Source organism: Pan troglodytes, chromosome 4, assembly GCF_028858775.2.
Source record: "Pan troglodytes isolate AG18354 chromosome 4, NHGRI_mPanTro3-v2.0_pri, whole genome shotgun sequence".
Classification (NCBI taxonomy): domain Eukaryota; kingdom Metazoa; phylum Chordata; class Mammalia; order Primates; family Hominidae; genus Pan; species Pan troglodytes.
Genome location: NC_072402.2, coordinates 1,789,821 through 1,813,463, shown reverse-complemented (window position 1 = coordinate 1,813,463; position 23,643 = coordinate 1,789,821). Strand labels below are relative to the sequence as shown.

Below are 23,643 nucleotides of genomic sequence, written 5' to 3'. Positions count from 1 at the left end.
CAGATGTGTGCAGGTGTGAGCAGATGGGAACAGGTGTGAGCAGGTGTGGGCAGGTGGCACAGGGGTGAGTAGGTGTGGGCAGGCTGGAACAGGTGTGGACAGATGTGTGAAGGTGTGAGCCAGTGTGGGCAGGTGTGAGCAGATGGGAACAGGTGTGGGCAGGTGGGAACAGGTGTGAGTAGATGTGAGCAGGCTGGAACAGGTGTGGACAGATGTGTGCAGGTGTGAGCCAGTGTGGGCAGGCTGGAACAGGTGTGGACAGATGTGAGCAGGTGTGAGCCAGTGTGGGCAGGTGTGGGCAGGTGGGAACAGGTGTGAGTAGATGTGAGCAGGCTGGAACAGGTGTGGACATATGTGTGCAGGTATGAGCCAGTGTGGGCAGGTGTGAGCAGATGGGAACAGCTGTGAGCAGGTGTGGGCAGGTGGCACAGGGGTGAGTAGGTGTGAGTGGGCTGGAACAGGTGTGGACAGATGTCAGCAGGTGTGAGCCAGTGTGGGCAGGTGGCACAGGGGTGAGTAGGTGTGAGCAGGCTGGAACAGGTGTGGACAGATGTGAGCAGGTGTGAGCCAGTGTGGGCAGGTGTGAGCAGATGGGAACAGGTGTGAGCAGGTGTGGGCAGGTGGCACAGGGGTGAGTAGGTGTGAGTGGGCTGGAACAGGTGTGGACAGATGTCAGCAGGTGTGAGCCAGTGTGGGCAGGTGTGAGCAGGCATGCCTGCCGGTGCCACATGAGTGGAGGCGGGGCGATGGTGAGAGGATGTGCTGAAGAAAGGAGTTCTCATCCTCCCTGGTCTTCCCACTGGTGTTAGCTGTGCCCTTGAGACCCAGCCTCTGGTGATTTCTTATCCATAGCACCACAGACATGGGTGAGGTGTGTTTCTCAGCCTTCTGCATACGAAGGTGTGGCCACAGGACTAAGTTCTGGCTAACAGGATAAGCAAAGGTGCTATGTGCACTCCTAGGCTTCCTAGGCTGTGCTCTGCGAAGGAGTGGCTAGCTACCTTTCCCGCTTCCTCACTCTACTGCTGGGATTCAGATGTGATGGTTGGACCAGCAGCAGCCACCATGGACGACGAGGGCAGAGTATGACTGGAGGCAGCACAGCTGACCACTTGCTCCCTGTAAGTCACTGTCTAGATGTCACCTGAGGCCCTCCCCACACCTCAGAGCTCTTACCCTTGCCTCCCTCTAGAACCTACACTTCACAGAGGCAGGGGTTCCCTTCTGTCACCTGCAGGGCCCGGCACAGGTTAGCATTCATAAATATTTATTGAATCTGTGAATACATATTGTAAAGTGCTCAATACTTCCACGCAAGGTGGTGGCAACAGCATCATTAGAGGGGAGGAAAGAGCCAGTTGCAGAATTTGTGCCGCTGCGGTGGTTGCAGGAACCCCTGAAGAGCAGGCGGGGTCTCCCAAGACTTCTAGGGTCCGCGGCTCCCAGCGCCTCTGCAGCCAGGCTGGCCTCCGCCTTCCACCCTGGCTTCCCCGGAGGCCTTTCTCCCCAGGTGGAAGTCCCAGGAGGAGCCCTCTGCCTCGCACGTAGGCACGGCTGAACCCTGCTTGGCCAAGGGCTGCAGTCTGGGGATGGGGGAGGTGGAGGCCCCAGATCAGGGCGCCCCTCCCCACGGACCCAAAGGCCAGCGAGACCTCCACCCTCACCGGCCCCCTGGTCCCGGCCCTCGGTGGGCGTCGCCAGAGACCCCGGGCTGCAGCGCTGCTGCCAGGATTGGTCGTCGTCGGTTCCAGGCGGCGCAGAGCGAGGTCTGTTCCTCCCCTCAGGCTTCTGCACCGCGCGCTGACCCGGTCACCTGGCTGGGGCGTCTCCAAGGTCACGCAGCGAGACCCGAGGCCGCTCTTCGTTCTTCGGGGGCTGAGGCCGTGGTCCCCCCGCGGGCAGGGACCGCTGCCGAGGTGTCAGCCGGAGTCCGCCTCGCCCTCCCGCCCCCTCCCCGCGCCGCGCGGCCCCATCCCCGGCGGTGCGCTCGGTCCCTCCCTTCCTCCCGGCCTCCCGCGCCCGCCCCGCCGGCCCCGCCCTCCCCGCGCTCAGGTCCCCGCTCCCCGCAGCCGTCGCGGACACCATGTCCCAGCGCTTCGTGGTGACCCCCGCGGCGGGGGGTGCGGGGCCCGGGGCCAAGGAAGGCGGCAGCCAGCGCCCCACCCCGAGCCCCCGCTGGGCCCCCGACCCCGGCCTGGACCCCGCAGCCGCGCCCGAGCCGCCTGACGAGGACCCGCTTCCCATTCTGCTCTACTGCCGCGAGCCCGGCCGCTACGGTAGGTGCGCGCAGGTGCCGGTCCCCTCGAGGGGCGCAGGTGGGCGGCGGCGGCCTGGCGGGCCGGCGGGGGTGGGGCTCCTGGTCAGCCCGGGGGTCGGTCCCTGCCTGGCGTCCCCCCAGCCCAGCGGAGCCCCGCCCCTGCCGCCCGCCGCGCGCTCCGGGGACCTGGGGCAGTTCCCTGCGGGGATCCCGCCCTGTCCGGGGCCTGCAGGTGACACCGAGCCGGGGCAGGGGCGGGGGGGGCGGGTGGGGGACGACGCCGTCCGCGGGGATGGGCCGACAGCTCCCGGGGCGCCCTCTGACCTCGCTGTTCCCGCGGCTGCAGAGTCCAGACGGGGTCACCTCGCGGGGAGGGCGGGGACCAGGCAGAAAAGGGGTCCTGTTCCCGTCCAGGGCTGCCTCTCTTGGGACCACTGCGGGTCCCTGAGGCCTTGGGCGGGGCTGTGATCTGATGATTTATAGCGCGGGAGGGTGGCAGGGGTCTGGCCCGGAAGATCTGGGAAGCAGTGGGGGTTCGTCCCTGCGGGGAGCAGAGCCGTGTCCTCCTGACCACTCGCTGCTCACACGGGGGTCCCGAAGCCTGAGGTGGGCGAGGGGCCTGGGAGGGCGGGGCGGGGGCGGGGGGAGGCAGAGGACCCAGAGCCAAGCCCGCCTCCAGTGGGCTGAGGAGGGCCCTGCCTGGGATCATGGAGAGCCCCCCGCCAGCCTTGGCCACACAGAGGCCACCAGGCCTGGACCCTGGCTTGGGCTTAAAGCTTGTGGGCCCCGAGGACAGATGTCCCTGAGCTGTCACTCTCTCGTGGGACCTGGGTGCCCCGAGGGTCCATCTGCTGTTCCCGCCTGGCATGGCCAGGGTGGGCTGTTCTGAACACCTGCGGTTACTGCGATGTCTTGCCCTGTGAGGGGCCGGGGATGAGGCAGGTCCCAGGCAGAAGGGCTCCGACGGGCCCTGGGGGACCCAGCTCACGTGTGTGGGGGCCGTGCGTGTCCGTTTCGCCTGTTCATGTATGTCACACATGTGAGAGTCCACAGCGAGGGCAGCCTTTACACGCGATGGCCCAGAGGAGCGAGCATCTCAGGCTCCTCAGCACGTCTCTGTGCTGACCTCCTGCAGCACTGCCGGGAGCCATATGAGTGTCCACGCCTGTGTGTGTGTGTCCGTGTGTGTGTCTCTGTGTGTGATGTGTGGTATATGTATATGTCTATAGTGTGATGTGTGTATATGTGTTTGTGTATGGCATATGGGGTGTGTGTGTCTATATTATGTGTAGTGTGTGTCTGTGTCTAGATGTGTGTGGTGCATTGTATGTGTCTCTCTGTGTGTGTGTGTGTGTTGCGGACACCAGTTGTCCAGGACTGCATGGATTGGTACAGGGGTGTGGTGGGAGCTGTGGTCTGTGTCTCAATTGGATTCGGCTCAGTGCCCTAGATAGGTTGTGGACACACACGCTTTGGAGACAAGGTTAGGGTTAGGGTTGGGGTTAGAGGTTAGGGTTAGGGATTAGGGGTTAGGGGTTAGGGTTAGGGTTAGGGACACATGCGTGTGGAGATGAGGTGGACGGGACACCTGCCCTTCTGGGTTGGGGTTGGGGACACAAGCCTGTGGAGACGAGGTGGACGGGACACTTGTTCTTGTGGGTTAGGGTTAGCGTCAGGAACACATGCGTGTGGAGATGAAGAGGATGGGACACTTGTTATTCTCGATTAGGGTTAGGGTTAGGAACACATGCGTGTGGAGATGAGATGGACGAGACACCTGCCCTTCTAGGTGGCAGCTGTAGCTCTCGGGTCCAGCCCTGTCCTTCTCCTGAGCCTGGAGTCATTTCTTGGACTCCAGGGTCATGCCCTGCAATGTCTGATACAGGATGCTGTGGTCTCCTCCCTAAAGGAAGACCCTGTCTTCAAACAGCTGCTGTGTGGCACTCCCCAGATGCGCACAAAGTTTTCTCTCTAGTTCTGAAGTCAGCCTGCTCACCAGGGTGCACGTTCCTCTTGATTTTCTCTGTGGAGGCCAACAAAGGAGCTGGTGATTCTGCAGGTCGTCGGTTAGTGTGAACTAGAGCGCCAAGTCAGGGCTGCAGGGTTCTCGGGCGTCCTCAGGCCTTGTTTGTTCCGGGGGAAATGGTTTGACAACACGGCTTGTGGCAACAGGGGCTTCCCCATGGGCTGTTCCTTGGCTCTGTAGTGCCAGGGCCAGCACCCCAGGCATGGACAGGGTCCTGAGTCGGGCCGACCCTACTGGTCTCCTCCACACCTCATTCTCCTTTCTAGGGAGCCTTGGCCTCTCCTCCGGGTGCCCAGCACACTGGCCCATGGACCCCCCAGAGGCCCCTGAGGAAAGTGTGTGGGGGCAGGTGAAGGTCTGAACTCATCTGTCCTTCCTGCTTCAGGCTGTGAATGTTTGCACATTCATGTGGGCATGGAGGGAGGTGTTGCCTTAATCCTGGATGGAGCAGGTGGGAGACCCCGTTCAGGCCTAGCATTCCCCACCCACCTCATCTCCTCTTTGGGGTGGGTGCTTGGAGGCTGGGCTGGACCGCCCAGGGGCTGGGCAAGCCCGTCCCTCCTCCCACGTCAGCACCCGGGGGTAGAGACTCTGCCCACGGCCATGCGGCTGCCTGGCTGCCATGGACAGCTGGGCTCCAGTCCTGTGGGGGTTGGAGGAGGATGGCTCCAGCCAACCATCAGCTGAATGATTTTGTGTCGTGCCCGCTACATATGAACAGAAGACCTATTATTTAACAGTGCCATTAAGACAATGTAAACCAAGTTTAAAAAAGCAAACAAACATTTTATTGGCATGCTTTGGGCGCCACAGGAATTGCACGCCAGGCGGGCCATTTGTCCTGGGCTGACCTTCCCTTGCAGATGTGTGGCCTGGTGATCAGATGAACTTTCTAATCCTCCAGAGACAGCTCCTCTCTGCTCACAGACCCCAGGGATAAGTCAGTAATCCCCGCAGGCCTCCCCCGTCTCGGTCATCCCTCAGTTTTCAATGCAGGAATCCACACCGACTTTGTACTCAGTTGACTTTGCTGAGAATGGCTGGGGTGTGTCGGTGCTGAGGCAGTGCATGGTCGGGGGGGAGTCTCCGTTCTGTGAGGGGGTCGCCCTTCTCTAGCTTGAGGGTCTCCGTTCTCTAGCTTGAGGGTCTCCCTTCTCTAGCTTGGGGGATCTCCCTTACCAGGGAGGTCTCCCTTCTCTAGGGGATGGGTCCCTTCTCTCTGCCACAGGATGTAAACATGCCATTGGGACTCTCGCCCTGTGCCAGCTCCCCCTCGGTCCTGCTGGGTGAGCCCACGGGCGCAGGCAGGTCTGACAGGGGCTTTCCGGCTATGTTTTTGCATCAAGGAGGGTGGTGCCACTTCCTGCTCAGCAGGGAGCAGCCTGTGGCTTCTACACTCAGTTGGTGGCCGGCCGCAGAGTCAGCCTTGCAGGCATGACTGCCCCCTGCGCACTGTGGCATCTTCCGTGGGCACAAGGGTGGGTGGCCGGGTGTGCAGGGCAGAGGGGAGATGAGCTGGGGAACACCAGACGATCGCACAGCCTCCTAGTCCTGTGGGAGGGTCCAGCTGGGAGGTGATGGGGCTGGCCATTTCACAAAGCAGAGGAGAGGGGAGGGGAGGGGAGACAGGGAGCACCAGGCAATGGCAGAGCCCCCTGGCCCTGTGGGAAGGTCCAGCTGGGCGTTGATAGGACCATTTCACAGATGGTTCCAGAGGCTCCAGAAGGTGAACGTGACTGCACCCTCTTTCCCAGTGAAGGGATGCCCATGACCGCCCCCATGTAGCTTCCTTTGTGGGATGGTTTCAGCGGGGTCCCAGATCCAGCTATCAGGACATGGCAGGATTCGTCACCTGGCGTGCCCCCAGACCCAGAAGGGATGAGGAAAGGTAGGTCCCCAGCCTGCAAGGAGAGCCGTGTGCAGGAGGCTGCCCAGAGGACAGGACGTTCAGGGAGGTCCAAGTGGCTCAAGGCCACAGCTGAGGGGGAGCACAAGCTGTGCGCCCCTCACCACCCACCCCCTGCCCCCCACCTCCCGGGCTGCACTGAGCCTGCTCTAGAGGATGGGCAGGCTGGAACTCAGGGTCCCTCAGCCTGTCGGACCCTTCTGGCACCGGTTGGTCCTGGTGGTTTTCACCCCTGGCACTGGGACAGAGACCAGTTCTGAGTCCCTGATTAGAGGGTTGGGCCTTTTGTTCCCTGCAGCTGTTGTTATGGCTGGCGGGGCCATCAGAGCCCTACAGACACTCATAATTATACCTGGAGGGTTGTGTGCAGCCCAGAACACTCTGGGAGGCCAAAGGAACCCTCCCCTAGTGCTGGGGCTGGCAGAGGCTGGGCCCCTGCAGACGCCAGCTTAGCAACGGCAGCCCACTGACATCTTCAATGAGATGTGTGCCGAGGCCAGGCTGAGGTTTCTTTGTGTGTCTCTGTGTGTGAGTGGATGTCTGCATCTCTGTGGAGCGTGTTGGGTTTTTGCCGCTTAAGGAGAAGGTGAAGAGTTCGTTGCCTGAGCCTTGGAAACTGCTCTGGCTGGGAAGCAATGCTCATGGTAGAAGGCGCCTTTGCAAGCCTGAGCTTTGTGAGCTGGGATCCCGGGGATCTGGAACAGGAGGATCCTTGGGTACCCCATGGGCCCAGACCCTGCTGGGCACAGCAGTTAGGCTCTGGCCCCGCCATCTCCGTCCAGCTCCCAAGGCCGCCCTCCCCATCCGTGGACCACAGGAGAGTGGGCTGCTCCCCCCTCAGCCTTTGCCTTCTGATGGGGGAAAGCCTCAGGAAAATCCCATGTCCTCAGCTGGCTGCATGCTCTCCTTGTGGGGAAAATCAGACCACCAGGCTGCTTCTGCATGCCCTCCTGGGCCGCTCAGAAACGTGGTGTGCAGATCCCAGGCGGAGGCCGCCGGTTCTGGTGTCTGAAAACCTGCCGGCCCCACGGGGCAGACTCTGTTTTCTTTTTGCTTAAATATTTCATGGAGCTCGGCCGTCGTGTTCATCCATGAGCTGCCTCTAGTTATCCGTGGATCAGGACAAGCTTGCGTTTTGTCACTTTGCTCTTAAAGAAGTCTCGACTCAGTGATTTTAATTTTGGCTTTAAAAGAAAATGCTTGAACACATGTCCATCCTTTCTGTTCTTTGCTATTTAGTGTTTAATTTGGCTTCTTTTTCCACTGGAGGGGGCCTGGGTTTTGAGACACCAGCTCCATGTATACACCAGAATTTTCTTTAAATAAAGACTTGAATATTCGGAAGAGATCCTGCAGCTCAGCTGCTTGTGGCATGAGTTGGGGTCCTCACTGTGGGCTGGGCCTTTGGGCCTTGGTGCAGGGCTCCACCCAGGTGCCTCCTCTGTTCCTCTGGTCGAGGCCTGTGCCCTGAAAATGAGGGATGGGGTTAGGGGGCAGGTGTGTGTGCATGGATGTCGGCTCCTGCATGGCTCTATCGGGGTCGGGGGAGGGGCAGAGGAAACTACAAGCACAGACTAAAAAAAATGCAAACACACATCAGAGGACACACACAGAGTAGAAGAACAGCTCCTGGGATGGGAGAGAGCATTTGCAAATCATAGAGCTGATGAGGGGTTCATACCCAGAGGATGCCAAGAACTCCTACAACTCAACAGCAACAGCAAACAAATACACCCTTTTAAAAATGGGAAAAGGGCTTAAATAGCTATTTCTCTGTTTTTATTGTTGTTGTTTTTTTCTTTGAGATGGAGTTTCGCTCTCGTTGCCCAGGCTGGAGTGCAATGGCACGATCTCAGCTCACCGCAACCTCCACCTCCCAGATTCAAGCGATTCTCCTGCCTCAGCCTCCCGAGTAACTGGAATTGCAGGCGTGCACCACCATGCCCAGCTAATTTTTTGTATTGTGAGTAGAGACGGAGTTTCACCATGTTGGCCAGGCTGGTCTCGAACTCCTGACATGAGGTGATCCGCCCACCTTGGCCTCCCAAAGTGCTGGGATAACATGTGAACCACCACACCCGGCTTGAATAGCCATTTCTTCAAAAAGATACACAAATGATAATAAGCACATGGAGAGATGCTTCACATCCCTAATCACTAGAGAAATGCAAATCAACACTAATAATTGTGAAGACACCACTTCACAGCTATTTGAATGGCTCTTATTTTTATTTTATTTTTATTTATTTGTTTTTGAGAGGGAGTTTTTCTCTGTTGCCCAGGCCGCAGTGCAGTGGCACCATCTCGGCTCACTACAACCTCCACCTCCCGGGTTCAAGTGATTATCTTGCCTCAGCCTCCAGAGTAGCTGGGATTACAGGCACCTGCCACCACGCCTGGCTAATTTTTATATTTTTAGTAGAGATGCGGTTTCGCCATGTTGGCCAGGCTGGTCTCGAACTCCTGACCTCAAGTGAGCTGCCCACCTTGGCCTCCCAAAGTGCTGGGATTACAGGTGTGAGCCGCCACACCCGGCCAGGCTCTTATTTTTAGAATGGACAATACCGTGTTGGTGAGGATGTTACAAGTGGGGACCCTTGTGCGCTGCTTGTGGGAATGTAAAGTGGCATGGCTGGAAAACAGATGTCAGAAGCTCACACGGTAGCATCGTAGGATCCACAGTCCCCCTTCCGGGTGCGGCATCGTAGGATCCACAGTCCCCTTTCTGGGTGCGGCGTCGTAGGATCCACAGTCCCCCTTCTGGGTGCGGCATCATAGGATCCACAGTCCCCTTTCTGGGTGCGGCATCGTAGGATCCACAGTCCCCCTTCTGGGTGCGGCATCGTAGGATCCACAGTCCCCCTTCTGGGTGCGGCATCGTAGGATCCACAGTCCCCCTTCCGGGTGCATCGTAGGATCCACAGTCCCCCTTCCGGGTGCGGCATCATAGGATCCACAGTCCCCTTTCTGGGTGCGGCATCGTAGGATCCACAGTCCCCCTTCTGGGCGGGGCATCGTAGGATCCACAGTCCCCCTTCTGGGCGGGACATCGTAGGATCCACAGTCCCCCTTCTGGGCGGGGCATCGTAGGATCCACAGTCCCCCTTCTGGGCGGGACATCGTAGGATCCACAGTCCCCCTTCTGGGCGGGACATCGTAGGATCCACAGTCCCCCTTCTGGGTGCGGCGGCATCGTGGGATCCACAGTCCCCCTTCTGGGCGGGGCATCGTAGGATCCACAGTCCCCCTTCTGGGTGCGGCGGCATCGTGGGATCCACAGTCCCCCTTCTGGGCGGGGCATCGTAGGATCCACAGTCCCCCTTCTGGGTGCGGCATCGTAGGATCCACAGTCCCCCTTCTGGGTGTAGGGGCTCAGAGAGACATTTGCACATCCATGTTCCTGGGAGCATCATTCACGGTAGACACAGGTGGAAGCAACCCAGTTGTCCGTGGGTGGATGAACGGATTCATAAAATGTGACATGTACTTTTAAACAAAAATTATGGGCAGCTGTTGTTTTGAATGGAGCTCCTACACCAGGCCCCAATACATCACTCCATTTTGGTTTGGCCTGAAGGCTAAATGGCATCATCAAACTGAAACTTTAAGGAAGCAGATAGATCCCAAAGCTGACCAGTTTTTCCTGAAAACAGGAGACTCCAGTCTACCTGGTCAGTGTACTAAGGAAGTCCCTCTGCTTTAACCCTTACAACAAGGAACCTGAGGGAACCCGATGTCAACCGTCAGCCTTTCTCCTGTTCCGTGTCCCTGTACCCACTTTACAAAACCCATTGTTGGTCATTGCCCAGGGGGAGCTCTCATTCCTCGACTGAGGCTGCCCCATTCGTGAATCGAGAATAAAAGCCAATTCAATCTACAGCTAAATTTGTTATAATTTTGTATAACATTTTGATAGTACATGTAGTGGAATATTATTTAGCCTTAAAAAGTATCAACAAAGGCCAGGTGCGGTGGCTCACGCCTGTAATCCCAGCACTCTGGGAGGCCAAGGCAGGTGGATCACAAGGTCAGAAGATAGAGACCATCCTGGCTAACATGGTGAAACCCCGTCTCTACTAAAATACAAAAAATTAGCCGGGCGTGGTGGTGGGTGCCTGTAGTCCCAGCTAGTAGGGAGGCTGAGGCAGGAGAATGGTGTGAACCCTGGAAGCGGAGCTTGCAGTGAGCGGAGATCACACCACTGCACTCCAGCCTGGGTGACAGAGCGAGACTCCATCTCAAAAAAAAAAAAAAAAAGAAAGAAAGAAAAAAAGTATCAACAAAAAAAAGCAAACTCTGTAAAATATTTAAAGAGGTTTATTCTGAGCCAATGTGAGTGACCATGGCCCAGAAAACAGCTTCAGGAGGGCCTGAGAGCCTGTGCCTGAGGCAGTTACAGTTTGGTTGTATACATTTCAGGGAGACAGAAGTTACAGGCAAAGCCAGGCGACGCATAATCCCAGCTCTTTGGGAGGCTGAGGCGGGGGGATTGTTTCCCTACAGGAGTTCAAGACCACCCTGGGCAACATAGCAAGATCCCATCTCTACAAAAAATTTTCTAAAAATTAGCCAGGCGTGGTGGTGCACACCCACGGTCCCACCTGCTTGGGAAGCTGAGGCTCCAGTCTGGGAGGTCAAGGCCACAATGAGCTGTGATTGAGATACTACTCTCAGCCTGGGTGACAGAGCGAGACCCTGTCTCAAAAAAGTAATTAATTAATTTAATTAAATAAAGAAGTTACAGGCAAAGGCATAAATCAGTACATGGAAAGTATACATTGATTCGGTGGGAAATGAGGGACATCTTGAAGGGGAGCAGAGAGATTTAAATGTTTTCTGATTAGTATTTGGTTGAAAGAGTTAAGCTGAAGACGTGAAGGCTTGCAGTGGGTGGGAAGAAACGCTTGGCTTCGGCTGAGGGGCTGTGGAGACCAAGGTGCTGGTGACGTAGAAGCCTCCAGGAGGCGGCCCCGAGAGGACAGAGGGCAGGCAGGGCCTTCAAATGTGTGGGGACTCCTTGTGGGTCTCTCCGGGTGTGGGACCCTCAGCGGGTCTCTCCCGGGTGTGGGGGACCCTCGGCGGGTCTCTCTGGGTGTGGGGGACCCTGGGCGGGTCTCTCCGGGTCGGGGGGACCCTCGGCGGGTCTCTCCCGGGTGTGGGGGACCCTGGGCGGGTCTCTCCCGGGTGTGGGGGACCCTCGGCGGGTCTCTCCCTGGTGTGGGACCCTCGGCGGTTCTCTCCCAGGTGTGGGGTACCCTCGGCGGTTCTCTCCCGGGTGTGGGGTACCCTCGGCGGTTCTCTCCCGGGTGTGGGGTACCCTCGGCGGTTCTCTCCCGGGTGTGGGGTACCCTCGGCGGTTCTCTCCCGGGTGTGGGACCCTCGGCGGGTCTCTCCCGGGTGTGGGGGACCCTCGGCGGGTCTCTCCCGGGTGTGGGGGACCCTCGGCGGTTCTCTCCCGGGTGTGGGGTACCCTCGGCGGTTCTCTCCGGGTCGGGGGGACTCTCAGTGGGTCTCTCCGGGTGTGGGACCCTCGGCGGGTCTCTCCCGGGTGTGGGGGACCCTCGGCGGTTCTCTCCCGGGTCGGGGGGACTCTCAGTGGGTCTCTCCGGGTCGGGGGGACTCTCAGTGGGTCTCTCCGGGTGTGGGACCCTCGGCGGGTCTCTCCCGGGTGTGGGGTACCCTCGGCGGTTCTCTCCGGGTCGGGGGGACTCTCAGTGGGTCTCTCCCGGGTGTGGGGGACCCTCGGCGGGTCTCTCCCGGGTGTGGGGGACCCTCGGCGGTTCTCTCCCGGGTGTGGGGGACTCTCAGTGGGTCTCTCCGGGTGTGGGACCCTCGGCGGGTCTCTCCTGGGTGTGGGGGACCCTCAGCGGGTCTTTCCGGGTGTGGGACCCTCGGCGGGTCTCTCCGGGTCGGGGGGACTCTCAGTGGGTCTCTATACCAGGGTCAGGCTGGATTTGGGGTCTTACCGCCACAGAGTCTGTCCTGCCGTCTTTGGATAACTATTTTGGAGTTAGTGTGGATCAGCTGCACCTGAACTCCTAAAGGCGGGGGCGGGGCGGAGGGGCGGGGGGGGCCGTGAGGAGGAGAGTCCCTCCTCCCTTCTGTCACCGTGGGAATTTAGTGTTTCCTGTTGCCCTGGGTCCCCTTGTCCAAGAGGGGTGTTCCGTTCATTTGTCTGTGGGACTTTGGATTTTGTTTTTAGTTTACAAAAGAAAGGAAATTCAGACACACACTGCCACATGGATGGAGGCTGAGGACATTGTGTGAACGAAATAAGCCTGTCAGTGAAAAGAGCGAAAGTCTGTGAAATATTTGAAGAGATTGATTCTGAGCCACACAGAGTGACGGTGCAGTGACACGGCCCTCGGGAGGTGGGCGGGTGCAGCTGGGCCTTAGTTCAGGCGGGCATGAGACATCCATCAAAGACATTTAAGATATACATTGGTCAGGTCCAGAAAGGCGGGACGGCTCCAAGTGGGGCTTCCAGGTCATAGGTAGATTTAAAAATGTTCTGATTGGCAATTGTTTGGGAGTTACTATCAATAGAAAGGAATGTCTGGGTTAGGGTAAGGGGCTGTGGAGGCCAAGGTTTCATCATGCAGGTGAAGCCTCCAGGTAGCAGGCTCCAGAGAGAAGAGATTGTATGGTGTTTCTTACCAGACTTAAGGTCTGTGTTGACGTTACTGCTGGCCGGCTTTTCCTAAATTCCGAAAGGGCGGAGGGCGGCATGAGGCGTGGCCAACCACCGCTTCCCATCGTGGCCTGAAGCAGTCTTTCTGGTTAACGTTGGGGTGTCCTGGCCCAGAGGAGGGGTCCATTCAGACGGTCGGGGAGGAGCCTTAGAATTTTATTTTTTGTTTACACTGCAGAGATGGCTTTGAACACCTCTCAGCAGGCCACCACTGCTCCCACCCACATGCAGGCACCCCAGGCTTCATTCCACGGCCAGGTCAGAGGGACCCAGGCCTGGAGGTCCGTGGTCACTGGCCCAGGTGGTCACCTCCAGGGGCCACCAGCATCTGGGCTCCCACAACTCCACTCCAAAAGCCCACCTGCTGGCAGGTCCCTGAGGTCTCATCACAGACCTGGAGACTCTCCCAGAGGAGCCTCAAGAAGGTGGGTGACCAGGGAATGGCCCCTCCTGCTGGGAGCAGGTTCCAGGGAGAGCCTTTGGGAATGAGGAGGGATGGGGCAGCCAGACACAGAAAGGTCAATCCTGCAGGATAACAGTTGCAGGCAGAGCCTGGAGTTGTCAAATTATAGGAGACAGAGGCAGAACGGGGGGTGCCAGGGGCTGGGGGAGGGGAATGGGAGTCAGTTTAATGGGTGCAGAGCTGCAGTTTTGCAAAGGAAGTTCTGGAGAAGGATGGCGGTGATGGTTTTACAGCATTGTGACTGCATTTAATGCCACTGAACTGCTCACCCAAAAATGGTAAAAATGGTAAAATGTTTTGTGTATTTTATCACAATACAAAAAATACCAAAAAGAAAATGCAAGCAGACAGTAGGGGCCTAGAGATAAACTAAATCCTCCCCCACCCCCAGCCCCTTCCTTCTGCAGAGGACAGAGGCGCTTGATCCTGGCCTCTAGTTTTCTGAGAGGAGGCCAGTTTGATTAAATCAATTCACACCTAGGCAGGCTCTCCAGGGAGGGGGTCCTGTTTAATCTAAATTACTCTCTGCAAGGTGCTCTTTCAGGCCTCTTGGAAAAGATATTTTTGTCCAGGGACCTTCCTGTTTCAAATAACATCCTTTGTGAGCCCTTCCTGGCTGGTCCTGGAAAGGTCAGTGAAGGGGCTGGCAGCCTCTGACTTCCTGTGGGCAGATTCCAGGAAGGGGCAGCAAGCCTGGCCCCTAGGCAGCCTGCAGTCTCCGATGGCTCCTCAGTGCTCCAAGAGCAAGCACCTGGCCGCAATTACCCCGCTGGGCACTCAGGGCTTCTGCAGGGGCACCTCAGCTGGGAATTAGGGGGAGGGGTGACCACCCCAGCAGCTGTGTCCCCACAGGGAGGGGGTCTGCCGAACCGGCCGTCATTTACTGCACAGACCGTGTGATGGACATGAGCCGTCGCTGGTCTTCCAGGCCCACTGGCAGCAGCCCCTGCCTGGCCCTTGCGGCCACTCACTGTCCTGTCTCCAGAGACCCCGCACCCGAGTTCTCGGCGCAGGTTCCCTTTGAAGAAGGGGTGATCCCTGGGCCCCCTGCGGCCTCCAGCTGCTGTCCCACGCAGGCTCTCTCCAGCCCTCCAGGCCCGGCCTGGCCGTGCCGACAGCACATGCTCCTTCCCCAGCCCTGGCCCGGTCGGTCCAGTGGTGCCGGCTGCTGCTGTGGGTGCTGCACTTCCTTCCTCGGATGCAGTAAACTTCACGTTTTGCCTCAGGACGTTCCGAATCAGCCGTGGGAATTGAACACTGGTTTAAAGCCACATTGGTGTCATCCCTGCTTTCTGCCGCTCGGAGGCCTGTGCATGCGTGGCCGGGATGGCAGCGGCCCCTGTTTACTCAGACGGGCATTTCAGCAGGGCTGGAACTCAGAGACACACCTGGTTCTAGTCTCTGCTTCCTTGCCTGTAATTTTCTCACATGTCCCCACCGCAGCCTGGTGATCTGTTGGTCTGGAAGTGGTGCAGGTGTTAATGGATAAATATCTGTACTCAATTGTAAAGTGTGGTGCGGTCTGCTGGTTTGAGGGGTCATTTTCAAGGCGGGTGCCCACCGGGCTGCCTGCCTCATCATCTCACCGTGACCCAGCGTGACCTCACCGTGCCCTCCACCCAGCGTGACCCGGAGCTGAGGGCTCCTCCCGTTCCACAGTTGAATTCCTGCCCCCAAATTGTCATGATGATGCTGGGACCAAGAACAGGTGGGTGGGGGCGGTGGCGGCGGCCTGGGAGCAACTGTTTTAAAGCTGAGTGAAAACCCTGACTCTCCAGGATCTCGTTCAAAGGGGCCACTCCTTGTCGGAGCTGCCCTGAGCTGCCCTGGCAGAGGAAGGCCCTGGCGTGGAGCCCGGGACGTGGGCCCCTGCCTTGCGGGAGCTTGGGCATGGCGTAAGCCCCAGACACCATCCTCTCCCGCCACCCGGCGCTGCGCCGGCCAACTTCCCCTCCCTGAGGTTGGCAGGTGCATCCAGGTCCCCTCCCTGAGGTTGGTGGGTGCGTCCACGTCCTCTCCCTGAGGGTGGTGGGTGCGTCCAGGTCCCCTCTCTGAGGTTGGCGGGTGTGCCCCTCCCTGCAGGGCTGTTCGCCCCCTCCCTATTTCTTGGTTCTGGGCTGCAGTCTTAGAACACACTGGTGACAGCCGCCCAAGCCAGCCAGGGGTAGGAGGGCAGGGTGCCCAAGAGGCCAGGTTTCCCAGCGCCAGGGTGCCCAGGAGGCCAGGTTTCCCAGTGCCAGGGTGCCCAGGAGGCCAGGGTGCCAAGCGCCAGGGTGCCCAGGAGGCCAGGGTGCCCAGCACTCTGCCCGAGCGTGTCTGCTGGCCCCGGTGCAGCCACAGGTTTGCTGGTTGGTACTGAGGAAGGTGCAGGGCTTGCAGAGGGGACTGGGCAGGTCACATGTCTGAAGCTCAGCAGTGGGTGGCAGCACTCTGGGTGGAGAAGCAGCACCAGGACACAGGGAGAACCCTGGGAAGGTCAGCGGAGGCGCACGCAGGACACAGACAGCTGCCGACTGAGTCGTGCCCCCAGATTCGCAGCTGAGGCCCAGCCCCAACGGGACTGTATCTGGAGCTAGGACCTTGAGGGAGGGACTTAAGGTTAAATGAGGTTGTGAGGAAGGCCCTGACCCAATAGGACGTGTCCTTGTAAGAAGAGAAAGCAACACCAGGGATGCGTGTGCGCAGAGGAGCGGCCGTGGGAGGACACAGGAGAAGCCACCATCTGCGGGCCATGAATAGGCCTTGGGAGAAACTGCCCAGCAGCCCCTTGGTCTTGGACTTCCAGCCCCCAGGCTGCGAGGGAACAATTTCTAGTGTTGAAGCCCCCGCCCATGGCGCTTTGTTACAACTGCTGGAGCTGATGAGGCCGGTCTTACACTTGCCCCTTATCCGAGAGGACTGGCACCAGCGCTGCGGGAGGTGGCGGGATGTTGGGAAGCTCCGGTCTTGGGAAATGCCACCTTCCGCAGGTGATCCTTGAGCTGTGGCTTCTGACCCTGCGGACGGAGGGCCGTGTTGCCCGGGAGGCTGTGTTGGGGCCCTCAGGGAAGGAAGGCCCGTGTCACAGATGGAGCTGTAAGCTCTGTGGTGCCCGGCACGGGAACAAGCCTTCTTTGGCCGCCTCTCAGCCCCCGTTACCATGAATACCGGGGCCCGGGGCCCAGTGCCCTCCCAGGATGGAGAATGGGCCAGGAAAGTCCATTTCCTCTTCTGCTGACCTACTCCCCCTTACCTCCCCTGAGTTCTGAGCACGTTGCCCAAAGAACAGGGGCTCTGAGTGAGTTTGGGATTGGAGGGGAGGGGTGTGTATGGGGGGGCAGCTGATGGTCACGGGTATTCTAGGGGGAAGATGTGGGGAGGGCCGTGAGCAGCTCCTGCCTGGAGTTCTGGGCAGTGGCTCAGGAAGACGGGAGGGGGACAGAGAGAGACACAGAGACAGAGACAGAGACAGAGACAGAGAGACAGGGAGACAGAGACAGCCAGACAGAGACAGCGAGAGACAGAAAAACAGAGACAGAGACAGATTGACAGAGACAGAAAGAGAGACAGATGGACAGAGACAGAGACAGAGAGAGAGACACACACAGAAAAGCAGAGAACGGGGAAGAGAGGGGAGAGAGGGGAGTGGGGAGGGGAAAGGGGAGAGGGGGGAGGGGAGGGTGGAGAGGGGAGGGGACAGCGAAGATGAGAGAGTAGGGAGGGGAGAGGGGAAAGGGGAGAGGGGAGTTGGGAGAGGGGAGACGGGAGAGGGGAGACAGGAGAAGGTGGAGGGGAGAGGGGAGAGGGAAGAGGAGAGAGGGGAGAGGAGAGAGGGGAGATGGGAGACGGGAAAGGGGGGAGGGGGGAGGGGAGAGGGGAGAGAGGGGACAGGAGACGGGGGAGGTTTTCTTCCTCCTGATTATGGGGGCACCAGGGCTTATAGGGCTGGGCTGCCCCTGCCCTGTGGAGCATCTGGGCTCTGTATGGAGGGGCCCTGTCTGGGGCCCAGAGATGCTGCCAGGGGTGGCCGGGTGAACTGACTGTGGCCCAGTGCAGCTCTGGGGAGGGGAGCGGCCACCCTGACACCACCTGCCCCGCCTCTAGCACCAGAAGCAAAGGTGGAGGCCGGGAAGCCCCGGGCAGTCCTGCAGGGCTGCAGGGAAGAGGGGTATCTCTAAGCAACAGCCACAGTTGGTGGCTGGGAGCACTTCAGACTCCACATGACCGGGTCTGATCCTGCCAGCAGCACCCATGATAATGGTGACTCGGACAAAATGAAAATTCACTTCTCCCTCACTAAGCATTTTGTTCTGAATTTGTTCATCTGTTGATCTGTCCCGGCGAACCCTCTTGTCTCTGCCTGAGTGTCCAATGGCCTCTCTGCACCAACGGAGTTATTCCTTGTTCACGCTGTCCTATGCAGCAGCCACCGGCCACATGTGGCTATCGGCACTTGAGCTGTAGCTGCTGTGGCTGAGGACCTGGATTCATTTTTTAAAAAAAATTTTAACTTAGATATAAACTTCAGTGACCACACAAGCTTAGTGGCTGCTGTCCCAGTGAGGTCTGGGTGCTGAGGACACAGCGGGGAAGACAGTCCCCAGGGAGCCTCCATCCCAGGAGATACAGAAAACAAGCCAGGGGAGAGCACAGAAAGGGAGGCAGGGACAGCTGTGGTGCCCGTGGCGGCAGGGACAGCTGTGGTGCCCGTGGCGGCTGTGGTGCCCGTGGCGGCTGTGGTGCCCGTGGCGGCAGGGATGGCTGTGGTGCCCGTGGCGGCAGGGATGGCTGTGGTGCCCGTGGCGGCTGTGGTGCCCGTGGCAGCAGGGACGGCTGGGACAGCCAAGTTACAGGCTCAGTGACATCTCTCCATTAGGACTGGGAGAGGACTGGGGGTCCTACTGCCTAGCACTTGAGAATGTGATGGTATTGGGAGGGAGCTGTTTGCAGAGGTCATCAAGTGACAGCTCACAGGGGTGCGTCCTAATTCAATATGACGGGTGTCCTTATTAAAAGGGGGAATCTGGACACAGAAATAGACACTCACAGAGCAGGGACGATGCAGAGACACAGGGAGAAGCTGGGGCCTGCAAGCCAAGAAGAGGCCGGAACCGGTGCCCCCCACAGCTCAGGGGAGCAGCCCAGCCACACACTGACCTGGGACTTCAGGCCCGAGGCTTCGAGACGTGTCTGTGGTGTGCACAGCCTGGCTGCACTCATTTCCACAGCGGCCTGAGCGTATTGGTATAAATGTCCCGTGTCCACCCTCCCCCTCAGCCTGGCTGCTCTGAACTGGCCCAGGCCCAGCTTGCCCACCTTGGCTGCAGCCCCCCACAGCTCTGCCTCATGCTGAGCCTCCCAAGGGGTTCCCCTCAGAACATTCTCCCATGGCGTGGTCACCAAGAAGCTACTCTGAGCTGTCATGCCGGTGCAGTGACCACATCCCTCCCCAGCCAGTGCTTGTCAACGGCCCTCCTGGGTGAATCTCCCTCCCCTGCACCCCCTCCGCCAGCCACCTGAGCCCTCCCCGGGGCCCTGGGCTCCGCCCTTGCGCCTCTCGTTGCCTGGTGAGCAGAGCTTTCTTGTCCCCCTGGAGTAGAGAGCGTGGAGCCAGCGGTGCGAGTTCCTGAGCACGGGGAACTCCGGGATTGCTGGGCATGCTGGCACCGTCCTGAACCCCATCTCCCTGTTTACAGAATGATGCCTCCCTCCAGGGACAGCTGTGGGGAGGGGAAGCCAGCAGGGAGCACCCCCCTCACCAGCAGGGGGCACCCACTCACCAGCAGGGAGCACCGCCTCGCTGGAGCTGCACCTGTTTCCTCCTCCCCTGCTTACCAGTGTCTTCCAGACCCGGGGATGGGAACGGAACCGAGGGAGATGGAGACGCAGGTGTGGCTGTGTGTGCAGATTGGCGGTCAGGATTCACCCGAGGGGCCATGGGGATCACATGCCTCATCGCCTGGGATGTGCTGGCTGGGGCAGGGCCACCTTCCTCAGGAGGGGGATCTGCCTGGGTTCCCATGGGGCCCTGCTCCCTGCACGCAGGTGGGCCGGGGCTGCAGAGTCTCTCACGTCCTGCAGCGGCTGGTACGAGACAGCCAGCCAGCGATGGGAAACAGCGTTTCTGGGGGGCCTTCTGAGGGCAGGACGGCGCCTCTGGGGTGCTGGTTGAGGCCAAGGCGGTGGTGCCCGGTCACCGACCTCGGAGCATTTGATGCCCTGAGACCTGGGATGCTCTGGGAGACAGAGGTGCAGGTCGGGCGTGTCCTGACACCTTCCAGCATGTCCCGGCCTGGTCCGCATCTGTGACCACAGAGGTCTTTTTGGCACTTCTTGGGATCAGAGCCCTGAGGCCCATGCATCCGGAAACGCCGTTTGGAGATGTGGAAAGTCCCTTTTGACTCACAAAATCTGCCTTTGTCTCAGCAAGTGTCCCAGAACCGTGGGGACACAGTGGCCCTAGACTGGGAAGTGGGGCTCGGGAACCAGATTCAGAATTACTCACCTTCCCCAAAGACACAGGGCCTGCCGGGAGGAGGGGCGTGGGTCACAAAAGTGGGCCGTGGCCACCCCAGGGTCAAGCAAGCTTGCTGTGTGCAATCGGGGAAGGCAGGCTGTGCGGACGCCCGCAGAGGAACATGGGGGCCACTCTGCCTCCTGTTTCCCGGCACCCACACCCGCTAGGGCCACTGCCCAAACAGTTCTCGAGGCAACCTCGGCTCCAGGTTCCGGCATGTGGCACCATTGCTGCTGTGTGGACACCACCCCTCAGAGAAGGCCAAGCCGGCAAGGCCCAGGCAGTGTCAACCGCCCCAGCTCCCAGAACCGCATCTGTCAGGCTGAGCCGCCTCTTGGTTTGGGGCCCAGGGCCCTCGTGAGGATGTAGCTGAGAGCCAGTTGCATTTGCCTGGAGTGGTTCCCGCCTTCCAGGGGCTGCTCCCCACCAGGACTGGGCTTGGGTGCAGGCACTGGGGCCGCACGTCCTGGGGAGATGCTGTTACCAGCGAGGGTCCCCCGCCAGGATCCCAGCCGGCTGCCGTGGAGGCCAAGGGCCCACACTTTCCCCCTTCCTCTTGCCTACGGACCATGAGGACTCAGCAGCCACCTGGTGGGCTACACCCATGGGGATGAGGAGGGAGCCCAGCTGTGGGGACCATCGGAGGCTCCCAAAGTGCACCTGCTGCCGCCCAGAGGCCCCCCCACCCCAAGCTTGGGTGAGGGGCGACCCCTGCAGCTGTTTCAAAGTCAAGACTTCAGCTTGCTCTCCTTTCAGAGGCCTGGGTGGTGGGTGCAGGTCCAAGGCTTCTGGCCAGTGCCCTGGAGTCGAGTATCCCCGGCTCACCTCAGGGCACATGTTAGGACCCAGCATGTGTTAAGGACCTGGTAGAAAGCTGTGTGTTGCAGCTGAACAGACACCCTGGGGCTCCCACTGTGCACACAGGGCTGTGTCGGGCAGTGGGGCTTAGCTTCCTGGGCCTCTCTCTGGAGCCCAAGTCCTTCTAAGTTTGGACCTTGATCCTGTTTTGGTTTCAAGGTTTGTAGTAAGCTAAATGGTGGCCTCCAAAGAGCTACATCTATGTCCTGATTCCTGGAACCCGAGAATATGACCTTATTTGGAAAAGAATCTTTGCATGTGGGGTAAAGATCTCCAGCTGAAGTCGCCCCAGTTTATCTGAGCGGGCTCTAAGCCCACTGGAAAATCAGAAACAGACGAGGAGAGAGGCACGCAAACGAGGAGGCCCTATGAGGTGAAGAGGTGAAGCCCACTGGGCTTCTGGGTCGGGTCGGGACTTGGAGAACTCTTCTGTCTAGCTAAAGGATTGTAAACACACCAATGAGCAGCTCTGTGTCTGGCTAAAGGTTTGTAAATGCACCAATCAGCACTCTGTAAAAACGGAGCAATCAGCACTCTGTAAAATGAACCAATCAGTGCTCTGTAAAATGGACCAATCAGCAGGATGTGGGTGGGGACAAATAAGGGAATAAAAGCCGCCCCGCTGCGCCCCGCCGTGCCCCGCGATCCGTTTCAATGCTGTGGAAGGTTTGTGTTTTTTCCGCTTTTCCCCTTTTGCAATAAATCTTGCTGCTGCTCACTCTTTGGGTCCGTGCCACCTTTAAGAGCTGTAACATTGCAAAGATCTGGGGCTTCATTCTTGAAGTCAGCATAAACCAAGAACCCACTGGAAGGAACCAACTCTGGACACAGCGTGACCACTCCTGAGAAGAGGAGGGGCAGGTGCCGGCGGCTATCCCTGCTCCAGGGTCACTCAGGAACCAGGAGCCCAGGAACCAACCCGGCAAGAGAGACTGCTCCTTCTGCCACAGCCCACTGGACCCCCTTAGGGTGTCTTCCACAGCGCTGGTGCCGACGTCCATGATTCTCCCTCACAGTGCGCCAGGCCCCGGGGAGCTGGTGCCGGGGGAGGGGCAGATCCGGGCGCTTGTGCTGGCTTCTTCGCCAGCCAGACCACGGGTTCTGATGACGCACCTGGGCGAGCAGGGAGGGCCTGACCTGCAGAGGCCATGTCCAGGAAGAGGAGCCCCAGCCCCGAATCGCCCAGACGTGTGGCCCAAGGACAGCTGTGCGATGTCCTGGGGCGGGCCCTGTTTGCCAAGCCCAGGATGAGGCCGTGGACATGAGTGGGGACCACCCGGAGGGGAACGGGGTCATTCAGTGCCTGCTCTGGGGGTCTGGATGTCCAGGCAGGTTGAGGAGGGAGAAGGTGTGGATAACGGGAAGGGAAGGTGTAGCTGGAGCTCAAGGTGGTCGTCTAGCAGTGGGGACCCCCTGGGGCTGGATGGGGTGTATTTGACGTCCCTGGCAGGTGCCGACCTGTAAGGAAACAAGGTGGGGAGGCAGGCAGTCAGGGATGGAGTCCTGGCTCTCTGGGCCAAGGTTCTTTGTCATTCGTGGTCTGATCCTTGTCCTTCCGAGTCCTTGGTTTCTCGGGGCACAGATGGAGGGGTCTACACAGGAAGTGGCTCCGGATCGTGCCTGGCCTCGAGTGCTCTGGGAAGAGGGCACAGGTGGCCCCGCCTGTGATTGGGGCATGAATCCTTGCAGTAGGGGCAGGGTGAGGTTGAGGGGGTGAAAACCCGGGACTGCAGCGGCCTCACTGTGGCTGGGTGTGGCTCTGTGCAGCCAGCTCTGGGCTGGGAAACACTCACTGTAGACACACGTGTGTCTGCATGTGTGTCCTGGTGTTGGAGTGTGTGAGCACGTGTGTGTGTGTCCTGCTGTTGGTGTGTGTGCACGTGTGTCCTGGTGGTGTGTGAGTACATGTGTGTGTGTCCTGGTGGTATGTGTGCATGTCTGTGTGTCCTGGTGTTGGTGTCTGAGCACGTGTGTCTGCGTGTCCTGGTGTTGGTGTCTGAGCACGTGTGCCTGCGTGTCCTGGTGTTGGTGTCTGAGCACGAGTGCCTGCGTGTCCTGGTGGTGTCTGAGCACGCGTGTGTCTGCGTGTCCTCGTGTTGGTGTCTGAGCACGCGTGTGCCTGCGTGTCCTGGTGTTGGTGTCTGAGCACGCGTGTGCCTGCGTGTCCTGGTGTTGGTGTCTGAGCACGTGTGTGCCTGCGTGTCCTGGTGTTGGGGTGTGAGCACGTGTGCCTGCGTGTCCTGGTGTTGGTGTCTGAGCACGCGTGTGCCTGCGTGTCCTGGTGGTGTCTGAGCACGCGTGTGCCTGCGTGTCCTGGTGTTGGTGTCTGAGCACGCGTGTGCCTGCGTGTCCTGGTGTTGGTGTCTGAGCACGCGTGTGCCTGCGTGTCCTGGTGTTGGTGTCTGAGCACGTGTGTGCCTGCGTGTCCTGGTGTTGGTGTCTGAGCACGTGTGTGCCTGCGTGTCCTGGTGTTGGGGTGTGAGCACGTGTGTGCCTGCGTGTCCTGGTGTTGGTGTCTGAGCACGTGTGTGTCTGCGTGTCCTGGTGTTGGTGTCTGAGCACACGTGTGTCTGCGTGTCCTGGTGTTGAGGTGTGAGCACACGTGTGGCTGCGTGTCCTGGTGTTGGTGTCTGAGCACGTGTTTGCCTGCGTGTCCTGGTGTTGGTGTCTGAGCACACGTGTGCCTGCGTGTCCTGGTGTTGGGGTGTGAGCACGTGTGTGCCTGCGTGTCCTGGTGTTGGTGTCTGAGCACGTGTGTGCCTGTGTGTCCTGGTGTTGGGGTGTGAGCACGTGTGTGCCTGCGTGTCCTGGTGTTGGGGTGTGAGCACGTGTGTGTCTGCGTGTCCTGGTGGGGTGTGAGCACGTGTGTGTCTGCGTGTCCTGGTGTTGGTGTCTGAGCACACGTGTGTCTGCGTGTCCTGGTGTTGGGGTGTGAGCACACGTGTG

General features: G+C 59.3%; 1 protein-coding gene across 1 annotated transcript in view; it reads left to right on the top strand.

Annotated features, from left to right (window-relative positions):
* Nucleotides 1–2,077: 2,077 nt before the first annotated feature.
* SLC12A7 (solute carrier family 12 member 7) overlaps nt 2,078–23,643 on the top strand; it is a 108,201-nt gene continuing 86,635 nt past the window's right edge. Inside the window, exon 1 of the mRNA XM_054684135.2 lies at nt 2,078–2,276. Within this exon, the coding sequence (XP_054540110.2) occupies nt 2,084–2,276 (193 nt within the window). The 5' untranslated portion in view covers nt 2,078–2,083. The remainder of the gene's footprint in view (nt 2,277–23,643) is intronic.